At 40.2% G+C, this 11,542-nt stretch overlaps 1 protein-coding gene across 1 annotated transcript in view; it reads left to right on the top strand.

Moving 5' to 3' along the window:
• The window catches only part of SYNJ2 (synaptojanin 2), a 66,156-nt gene continuing 54,614 nt past the window's right edge, over positions 1-11,542 (top strand). Inside the window, exons 1-2 of the mRNA XM_015621581.3 lie at positions 1-216; positions 9,407-9,493. Of these exons, the coding sequence (XP_015477067.1) occupies positions 96-216; positions 9,407-9,493 (208 nt within the window). The 5' untranslated portion in view covers positions 1-95. The remainder of the gene's footprint in view (positions 217-9,406; positions 9,494-11,542) is intronic.

Below are 11,542 nucleotides of genomic sequence, written 5' to 3'. Positions count from 1 at the left end.
CGAGCCCCGAGCCGTGCGCCCGACGGGAAGGAGGCTCCTTCGCCACCCCCTCCACCGGGACCCCTGCGCCCTCCTCCCCGCCGGCGGCGGCTCCCATGGCTCTGAGCAAGGGGCTGCGGCTGCTCTGGAAGCAGGAGCCGGGGCCGAGCGCCCTGCTGGAGGCGCGCAGCCGCCAGGACTGCCTGCTGCTGGAGGCCGGCACCGTGGCGGCGCTCAGTAAGTTCGTGTGGGGGCGGCCGTGGGGGCCATGGGGGGCCGTGGGTGCGCACCTCTGCCTCTGAAGGGACGCTGGGGTGCGACGGCAGCAGGCGATGCCCAGGAGCATTGGGGCGCTTTCCTGCGTGGCATGGAGAGAGGAAGGAGAGCGCACAGACCCACGTCCAGTGGGATGCTGGCTGAGAAGAGCGCCTCGCCTCACAGACACCCCGACTTCCAGCGCGGCCCTCCAGGCTTGGCCGCTTGCTGGCGCATTTGGGTGATCCCCGGTACGTGCCGTGAGTGGAGGATTGGCCATCATCTCCCCCCGTTCCGTGTCCCATCGCTGCTCTGTGTCTTCAGCCTCCTCACCAGCAGCCGGAGTAGAAGAATAAGGAGAGGCCACCCGGCTCTTGGTGGCGATGGGGTCTCGGCACAGGGCACGTTTAGTGTACAAGACTTACTCTCTGCAGCCTTGTCTGCAGAAGAGGGCCCAGGTAAAGGAGAAAGGTCCACTGCACTTGAGGAAGTTTCTACTCAGCTACATCAGGTACTAACCACCAGTGAAGACAGCCAGTTCACAGCAGAGATGTTTTGGGATGACTGACTTGACATCTTGTGTCCCATAAAAGAACCCTGGTTTCTTGCTGTGGTGCCCCTGTGGTTTGAACGGTATTTGGTTGCTGAGTGTCTGGCTCTTACTGGAGGAGTCTCGTAAAGGTGCTCAGGGTTGTCTCATCTTGTGCTTTTGATACTTGTTTCACATGAATCAATGCAATGCTGATGTTGCTAATGTTGAGGCAGACACAGAGAAATGAGGTGACTGAGAATGTTAAGGGCAAAAAGCAGTGTAGGGGAGCACATGCTTGTGCTGTGTTCTTGAATTGTTTTCTTCATAATACTTGTGCCTGCAATCATGCTGCTGTTCACAGCATTGTAGGAGTCCGTGTTCAAGCAGTTCAAACTGATGTAGTAAGATCTGTGTGTACATTGTGATTTGTACAATGTCAGTCACAATGTCACGTCAGGATCTGGGTCCACTCAGCTGAATCTTCCACAATGTACACTGGCAGGACATGCAGACTAAAATGCTTGATTTTCAGGTGTTGGGGACTTTAGAAAGCCAGAAAGGTCATCAAGGGACAGCTGATTTTCACAAGAATAGTTCTGATAGTGGGAAAATTTTGACCAGTCATGGAAAAGATGTTATTGCCACACTGTGGGGATTTTTGTTTGTTTTATTTTATTAGCGTTTCATATTGTGCAATATTTTGGGGGTTCCATTCTTTCTAAATTCTTCGGTTATTTAGTGCTGAGCAGCACATTACTCACTTTCCCTGATTCTAAAACTTCTTGACATTAAAACTCAATATAGATATCAATGGGGTTTGGTCTGTATTTTGTTATTCTGATAAAAATCTAAAGCAGCTCCACTTCCTAAAGCCAATGTGCAGGAATAAAATGGAGAGTCCAGTAATCATCTAGCCAACCTGTATGTGGTTGGAAATATTTGAAATCTCACTAATTAAAGGAATCATCAACATGCAGTAGTTTTTTGTCCCCCAGTGTTGCCATCCCCCATTTGAATTGCTATACCTGAAATTATTTAGTGGCTGGAAAGTTGCCCAGCTAAAAAGGACCTGGTGGTGCTTCTCAGTATAGATCTGAGCATGATCCTGCAGTGTGCCCAGGTGAACAAAGAGACCAATGGCATCCTGGTCTATCTCAAAATAGAAGTAAGTCCAGAGAAGGGCAATGGAGCCAGTGAAGAGTCTGGAGCACAAGTCCTATGAGGAGCAGGTGAGGGAGCTGGGGTTGTTGAGCCTGGAGAAAAGGAGATTCAGGGAAGACCTTATCTATCACTCTCTCTACAACTGCCTGAAAGGAGGGTGTAGCCAGGTGAGGGTTCACCTCTTTTCCCAGGTAACAAGTGACAGGACAAGAGGAAATAGCTTCAACTTGCACCAGGGGAGATTTAGATTGGATATTAGGATAAATTTCTTCATGTAAAGGATAGTCAGGCATATGGAAACAGGCTGCTCAGGGAAGTGGTAGAACTACTATACCTGGAAGTGATCCAAAACGGTGCAGATGTAGAAGTTGGGAAACATGGTTTAAATGATGAACACAGTGGTACAGTTTAATGGTTGGGCTCAGTGATCTTAGACATATTTTATGATTTTGTGATTCTGTGCTTATAGACGTTATACACTCTCTCTTAAAATGTGTTAGAAGAATATTGAAGTAATGATTTGTATAGGGTACAAGCCTGTTTGCCATGCCCTTTGGAAGTCCACTGTCATGTCTTGAGATAACTGTAATCGTGTCTTTATTGGCATCCAGCCCACTGCATGGTAATAATTTTGTCATTTTATTTCATTTGAGTCCTCTATTCCTTCCTGGGTGGGTTCCTGTATTGTAGGAAAAGCTAGTTTGTCCAGTGGAACCCGTTTAGATAACTTCTGTTGTTTATGCAGCCGAGGACCAGAAAAGAAGGGAAAGCCAGTAGTAGGTATTGTGCTGGTGAATTTAGAAGAATTGTGAAGAGGAAGCTTCCTCACAGCAGGGTGGTAACAGAAACAATATTCATTCTGTTTTGTTTGACTTGCCTTTAGGTTGTTACTAACCATAGAACATGACAGTGGGAGGTTAATATAAACTTTGTATATGTGTGGTTTCAGACATACTAGTCCTAGGATTGTGTTAGTTTTGGCCTCTCTGTCTAGTTTTCTGTTTCTAAAATAAAGTTCTTTAAAACTTGCATACCTGTGGTGAGGAGGAGTTACACAACTGTGCCTTATGCAAACCTCTACACTAAATAAAAGCAGATTGGTATACCTGGAGCACTTAAGTTGCTGCAGTTACTACAGTTTATGTAGTTTTGCAATTGCACCCTTGTGTAAAGAGAACTGTAGAGAGGAATAATCATAGATGGACAGTAAAGGCCTGAGAACAAATTTTAGTCATTGTTCATTATTCCATAATTACCAAGTATCTCTGCCCTTGAACAGGCATGACGTCTGCACTTGCAGAAAGTTTAATTGCTTCTATGATAATTTTGTACTAGAAGACAGTGTTGAATTTAACCTAGTTCAAGTGGCAGAAGGGAGTGAGAATTGTCCTAGAAGAAGTGGTGTTACAAAAAAAGAAATCTGAAAAACCACACACTTGTACAGACACAGTGTCAATACAGGCTGTAAACCTCTGGCAAACTCATTAAAATAAACACTTTCAAACATGTAAGCTAACAATTTGATGCTGTATTGTGAATAGATGACTTTATACTTTTTCCTCTCTTGATATGTTATAAAGATAATGATGACAATTTTAGCTGCAAATTGATTATGTTTCACAATTTCCTTACTGCATGCAGAGATTTAATACCTGAAAAATATTTGCGTCTTTGATATCAGTAGTGGAGAAATATTGTAAAGATGTCTAATTGCCTGAATGTCAGCAATTTATAAAATGAGAGCACTTGTCCTGTAATGGCAACCTAAACTAAAAAACTTTTGGAAAAATCAAGAAATCCAGAATCACTGCAGGAAACCTAGGTGCATATCCCTAAACACCTTAGTCTGTATAGTGTTGTGATATCAACAGAACAGTTTTCTGTTCTACTGAAAGTTAAATAGTATTTTTGATGATGGGGGTTTTTCTTCCTCCTCTCATGATGTCACTGTAGGGTGGAGGGTAAAATTCACTGTTTTGAATGGAATGACACATTTTGCTGGAGGCTGCTTTTTTTTTTTTTTTTTTTTTTTTTTTTTTTTTTTTTTTTTTTTTTTTTTTGGCCACTGGCAATCCTAAAGCTTCAGTCATCTCCAGAAGGATGGGTGACAGCCTGAAACAATTCTTCCAGGAATTCTCTGAACTAGAACATCAGTATATTTTATGGAAGAAACCTAGAGTCATGAAGTCTGAAGAAAAATTGTCATTGATTTAGAGTATAGATACAGATGCTGTTCCTGCTTTAAACACATTACATTTTGAGTGGTTTACAGATGAAGTGAACTGCGCAAAGTAGTTCTGAACTTCTGTCAAGGCAGTAGCTAAACTAAACTAAGACTATAGTGCTGAAAGTATGGTCATTTAACTTTCTTATGGCAGCTAGTTTCAGTGAAAAGCTGTCAACAGGAGCACTCTGCTATTGAATTTCAGCATAATATTACGTTTTCTCAAGGGCAGAGCCAAAGAGTGCAGAGGTTTTTTGTGGTTTTGGGGTTTTTTTGTTTGTTTGTTTGGGGTTTTTTTGCAAGCTCTTTGATTCTGCAGCTGCTTTTATAAAGGATGTTACATCACCTGTTATGTTAAATCCTAGATGACCATGGTGTCTGGAAAGTACAGAAGTTCAAAGCTGTGTGGTTTTGCAAATGTGTCTGAGGTTTTTCCTGACTTTTACCCACAGATCTGGGCAGTTAACGTTTACTAGAGACAAACTTTATATGGAGTTAAGGTGTGTGTACACTCTCTGGAGGAGCTCTGTGCCTCCTCTGCTGTTTCAGTTGCAGGTGTGTTTGTGGTTCTCTGATGCAGCTAAGTGAAATCAGGATAAAGTCTTGCAAAAGCAGGAAGTAGCAGTTATTTACCAGTACATCTTTTTCTTCTTTTGTACTGAAAGCAGTTCCTGTGCTCTATGTACAGTCACTGTTTACAATTAGCTTTCGTTTTGTTTTGGTGTGAACAGCTATGCTGCTGAGTGGAGTATGGAAATCAGACACCAGTACCTGTGCACAGCACACTGTGAATGTATTTCTGAGCACTACATTCTGTCCAAGACAGTGAGCTCTCCACCATGGCTCATTTCTACTCTTATGCCAGGATATTCACATAGCTAGCACAAACTTCTATGAAGTTTTCTTCTTAGGAAGTCTAGCGGTGTTCAAACTTTTCCATTTGTGGAAACAGCCTACAGAGCAGAAGTCCTGTCTTCGTTGGTTATGCTGGCAGTGAGCACTTGTAAGCTATGGTTTCTCAGGCTGAATTTCATGGCTTTAGATTACAGGAAAAAGTGTGTTGCAATTCTTTCACTACTGTCAGAATGCAAACTGGGTACAGAGAAGAGGGAAAATGTATTCGTGTAAGTGTAGAGTGTTGATTACAAGACTTGTTTTCTCTGCTAGGAGACAAGTAATGATTGTGAGGGATGAATTCTTTGTAGTGGTTATGTCTGTAGTGACTGCTGCAAGTTTCTATGTAAATATGAGTCATATATGACAGAAAACACATAATGATAATGGCCAAGCTTCAGAGAAACCACTTAAGAACTTCCCTTTTATTTTCTTGACTGCCTGCAGAAGCATGGAGCTGGCTAGTAGAAACCTGGTGGTTTCATTAGTCCATTATTCTTTTATTGTGAATTAATATCTTCATATATGCACATGCAAGTATGCAAACATAATCTCTCACTAGAAGAAGATTTAGAACAATCTAATATAGAAAACCAGGGATCTGATCTTTCCAAAAAGCCAATTTTCTGTTTTGTTTGTTGTGTTTTCAACCAGAAATGCATCTTACTTACTTTACCAGAAAACTGGTAAATACATTGCTTAGTGTTTTAAATATTTGGATTCTCTCAACTGTAACTCTGACCACAGACTTCTTCCCAACTCTTATTGCTTGGCCTATATGGTGTTTCTGAATACAGTCTGACTTTCATAATGCCTGTGTAGCTTGGATTGGATGTCAACAGGAAGATTTTAGCAGTGAAAGATATTGAAAATACAACAAAGTACTTTAAATGTGTCTGCAGATGACTGAAAACACAACTAGGAGGTAATTGTCTAAACTTATAATTATTAAACTTATTAATACCAGACATTGGACTTATTTCTAGGTAAGATGCTTATGGTAATGTATATATGGGAGTTTAGGTATGAAATTTCTGTTTGATTATAGTTTTCCCCCGTTTCTGGGGAAAGTTCACACCTCTTTCCCCCAAATGCTTAATGACACAACTAAAGTCATCCCATGACACCAAACCTGTGTTTCTTAAAGTATTTAGACATATGCTTGAGATTACATTTGTATAGCAGTACCTACAGCCAAGCAGGTGACCATTTCCAGAATCAGACTGAAAAATCAAAAGGGAGAAAAAGAATCCATAACCCAGTCTCAGAGTTTTTATTTTTCAAGAACTTTTCCTTAGTTTTTATCTTTAAGTTGAAGGTGCTACTGTGTCTGTCCTTGGAATTATGTTACCTTTCTCTACCCTCTTACTCCAGTCACTGACCTTTCTGGGGTCCATATGCTTGACAGTTGTGCTGATTCTTGCTGAAGTCTGGGGGTTCAGCCCTAAAGAGGGTTGAATGAAGGAAACTGCATATGTTTGGCCAGTTCCTGCTAGCTGGTAAATTGAAATTGCAGCTTTTACAAGCAGGAAATCACACTTGGTTAAGCAGTATGGTATAATGTAGTTGTATGTCTTTTCATGGTGTGAGGTTTTTTGGCTCTGAAATATTTTATGCATGGAAAAGGTAACTTTTAATTGATTTTACTGCAGCTTGGTTTCATTGAATTATTGTATGCCTCCTGTTTTGCAAGGGTTAAAGTGTTTCACAGAAATTTTTCTCTTTAACTCTCTTCATCCAGCAAAGTAGCACGTAAGTTTTTTTCTCTGTGTTGCCGCACTCTTTCTGATTCTGACTCATGTGTCCTAGCACTCCTTGAATGCTCTAAGAGATATTTTAGGTTTTGATGACAGTTATTTGAGATTTCAATAAGATTTTGAGATTTATAAATACTTCTTTTTAATAACAGGATATGAACCTGGCTCAGGCCCTCTGCAGAAATGTCCTTTGTGCAACACCAAGGACTGTAACAGGACAGGAGACTTCAAATTCCATTGGTATCTTTAAACAGAGGGAATTTATACACACCACTCCCCCAAATGTGGTCCATAGGCACTAAAACATTCTGGCCTCTCTGTTTGCATGACCCACAGACATAGCTGTGTCTGTTTGGCATGTTCCTTTCCTGCTCCTTCATTCCTTCCAAGCAGCTCTGCTGGTGCTGCTGTCCTGACTGATGTCAGGACACAAGTGATGTCAGGCATAAGTGGCCTGCCCAGAACGACAGTGTTTCTGTACCAGGTCTGGCAAAACACAGCTGTTTGGCTGAGTGTTTGGAGAAGTCCTGTGCCAGGAGCCGACGTTTGTGTGGTGCCACTGGCTTGACCTGGGAAACTCCAGTGGGTTCCACACATGCCAGTGTCAGGTACTTCTTGCCAGTAGTGGAATGAGCTGTATGTTGCCTAATCCCACACTGAAATAAATTCCATTCTTTTGGATTGTGCTCTTACCAGACACTTTTAACAGCCAACTTTCCAACTTGTAATTCTATTTTAAAGAGTATTGCCATGCTTTTGAAGTGACTTTTGAAATGTTTCCATTTTGTGCCTGGCCTGGCTTTACGAGCTCCCACATCCATCTCAGATCTGAATCTCTTGGTGTCTCTCTTGTTTTAGATTTCTTCCTAAAGCTGGAGTATTTGGAGCAAGAATTTTGGTTTTGGCTTTCCCTTTTTATTTTAAAGTGGCACAATTATTTTAATGTAGACAGCTTTTAAAGGAGGGAACAGATTTAAGAAAAAAATGTCAGTATATTGTTGCTGCTCTTTTCTATTTAGTAAAGATGCCATGGAAAGTGAAACATCACCTTTTTCAACCTGTTTTTATTCTAATACTTAAGAAAGCCTTGACAGGGAGCTATTTTTTCAAAGACCGAAACATTGTTATAGTCAGTCTAAACTGGTTTTTTGAAATTGTTTTTTAAGTGCCTGAGAACTGAGCTTGCAGAATCTCAGCCCTTAAAATGTGCCATTACTGAGTATTTAAATATTATTATTGTCCTGAGATTTATGTTACCCCATAAAATCACTTTATCCTCTGTCTGTTGCTTATGCTTTGTTTCATTGGTGTGTGTGGTATCAACATTTTGCTAGTTTCTCCTGATTTACTTAGTGTTCTAAGAAAGTAGAGTACGTAAGTTTTAAAACTGTGGTATTAAAAACAAAATTCAGGAAAAATTAAACAACTTTTCTTTACTTGTCACAAGTGCAAAAATTGAGATAAACATGTTTTAATTACTCTTGGGTGTTGCCTCTGTTAAGGAATTTTGCAAGAGAAATTGTCCTTCATTTCACTTCAAAGCATCAGCAATATACAGGATATTTATTTGTTTTCTGTGTCTCACTAAGCACCTTGCCTCTTGAGATTTATAAAGAGAAGTCTCTTTTCTGTTCTATCATCCATTGCAAGCAGTTCAGTTTGTCCTTTTTATGCCCAGAGGTTTCAGGGGTTTTTTAACTGCTAAAGTTAATTAGGAGCATAAGATTGCATATTAATAGCAAATTTCTGAAAGTACTGTGTTGCTGTTTATCTGTAGATCAAGAGGTAAAAGGACATTTGAGGGTTACAGTCTATTTTCCTCATTTGGAAGATTAACCTTGCTCCTCATTGGGAAATAGATACAAAATGCAGACTTACTCATTCAGGAAGTATGCTGGTTTTATGTTAAAATAGCCAGTGACAAGTTTGACCTGTGGTCTGGCTTAATATTGAAATGTTCAATATGTGCCCATTGAAGTTGCTTGTTGCAGAAATGCACAAATATAACATGAGCATCTGACCCTTTGTTTACTTAATTAACTAATTCTTACTTCACTGAAATATGTTTAATTCCTCTTAAAGTCAACATCTGGTGTTGTGTCTACATCAAATCATGTTATCCTACATAAAAAAATTCCAGTTCTGTCTGAAATTAGACTGAGAGTCTGGAAGTATAAACTCTTTTTTTGTACACCAAGAAAAGATATTATATTTTACCTTATGGCAAGACTGAGTGTTATTTTTGTTCTTATTTTAGAACAGTGTAAATTTTACATGTGTTCATGTATTTCTTTATTTATTCTGGATCTGATGTGGCAGCTGTACCATAGAATAAAATTGTTACTAATGATCAGGTTGATTTGAAAATAAAGTGAGTGCTCTTTTTTCTTCTAGGGTGGTGTGTGGTGATGGGTGTTTCTGTCCCATCATGTTTTAATCTCTATGGTTTTACAGCATTTTAACCCTACCTTTGTACTGTAGTCTTGTTGACTGAGAAAAATCAACCTAGGTAGCATTGGTTCCTATGCAACAGAACTAATAGCAATCTGAAAATTTTATGAAGACTGGATAACTAAGTTTCCTGCCTTTCTCTTTGTTCCTTAGCTCCAGAAGAAAAGGATACAATTAAAGGACAGTATGAAAAGCTCATGGATGCTTACGGCTGCTTAGGAGAGCTTCAGCTTAAATGTGGTAAGTCACCATCTGCAGACTGAGATTTTATAAAATGCCCAGACAATGCTAAATGACAATAAGTGGTTAAAGCTGTCTAATTCCTTAAATTGTGAAAGCTAGTTGCACTTTATCATGTACAGTCTGGAAAAGATCTGTTTCTTTTTCTGTTTTGGGCCAAAACCATATCACTGAATGATGGATGAATTTTTTTCTTAACTTGTTTTGTCTAACATTCTTAGCTGCCTGAAGATAATTGCCATTCTCCCTTCCCTACCACATTTGTCCAAGGCAAGCTATGATTTCTTAATTCTTCTCTTCTTTAAGGATCATGTTTAGACACTGATTATCATGATTATCATCTGAAAGTACAGTACTACAGATTGCCAGTTCTTGCTATAATGCCTAATTGCCTTCAATCATTCATGTGGATAAGGATTTGCAGAAGAAGGCCTCTGGCTTCAATTAGTATAGTAAGGAATGTTTATTGTCACTGATGTAAATTTTTGTATGGTTTGGGAATTTGATTTAGCAAAGGACTTGTTATTACACTGCCTGCAGGAATGTTAATGGAAATAACATGTTTTGAGAACTGCAGTGATTGATTTGAAGATAATAGGACCTTACACAGTACTTAAAAATCACTGATGATTTAGATGCATTAATATAAAAGCACTGTACGCGTTGTTCCCAAGTTGTTACAATGAGCCCTAATTTACACTTGGAGAAATGACTTTTCCAAATAACTTGATGCTTGGTCAAGGAGTCTACCAAAGGCGGTGGTGGTGTGAGAACTGGTGTATTTAGGCCAGAAGATATAATTGTGTCCTTTTATACCATGCTTACCATTTTGCAGCCTGGAAAATATGACTTGAAATTTACCTGAAGAGGCAACTACAATCTGAAGGATTTTTTTGTCATAATTTAAAACTTTAGGTCCATCTAGTCTTTTTAAGTGAATGTGGGCTTTTTGTTTGTTTTGTTTCTTTGGAGTTAATTAGACGTTTCTCTGGAGATTTATATCAATTCACTAATGTAATTTAAAATGGAGGACTCGTGATTAGCTTTTCTTGGCACTTCGGTCTGTTTTTCTTCATAGAAGTCTAATGAATCCTGTTGCAGTAATAAAGGAATGTAGCTGTTGAATTCAATCTCTTCAAGCTACAGATAAGGGTAGTTTTTGTATGTGGTGGGAACCAAATGTATCCAATTTTCATCTTCATGTTAAAAGGTGAACAATTTCAAGTGGGGTGTGAAATATTCTCAGCCTTACTTTTTCTCATGTCCTTATTTCTTCTTGAACAACATATGCTTAACTTGAGTACTCTGAAAGTGTGAGGTTTTTCCTTTCTGAGCTTTGTCACTGTACCTCTGCCTTGTTCTAGCATTAGATTACAAGTTCTGGTACAGGACTTGCTTTGGAAGGGGTTGTTAAAATTCAGTGAAATGTCAGAGGGTCGTGCTGTAATGGTAAGTGAAGGTAAGCTAACAGTATCTGCTTCTGAAAATGTTTTAAAAATCCAAGATGCATGTCTGCTATCTCACTATTCAAGACGTAGCCCAGGTTTTTGTCACAGTCTGATTTAGACCTCCCATCTTACTGTGAGTTCCTTCCCTTTAGCTGTTGCTTATGTAAAAGATTAACACTACACTACTTCTAAAAAGAATTGTACTGGGTTTGTGTAGCAAGGTTTTAGTAGCAGGAGGGGCTACAGGTGTGGCTTCTCTGAAAAGCTGCTGGAAGCTTCCTGTGTCCAATGGAGCCAATGCCAGCTGGCACTAAGACAGATGTGCTGCTGGCGAAGACTGTGCAACAGTGGTGGTGCCTCTGGGATAACAGACTTAAGAAGTGGGGGGAAAACTGCCCAGGTGAAGCTGGAGAAGGGCAGAATTAGAATATGTGAAAGAAACAGCTCTGCAGACACCAAGGCCAGTGAGGAAGGAGGGGCAGGAGGTGCTTCAGGTGTCTGAGCTCAGATTCCCCTGCAGCCCATGGGGAAGCAGCTGTGTCTCTTCAGCCCATGGAGGTCCATGGGGGCACAGCGATCCACCTGCAGCCCTTGGATGTCC

The sequence above is a fragment of the Parus major genome, chromosome 3 (genome assembly GCF_001522545.3).
Source record: "Parus major isolate Abel chromosome 3, Parus_major1.1, whole genome shotgun sequence".
Taxonomy (NCBI): Eukaryota; Metazoa; Chordata; class Aves; order Passeriformes; family Paridae; genus Parus; species Parus major.
This window is presented reverse-complemented; position numbering and strand designations above follow the sequence as displayed.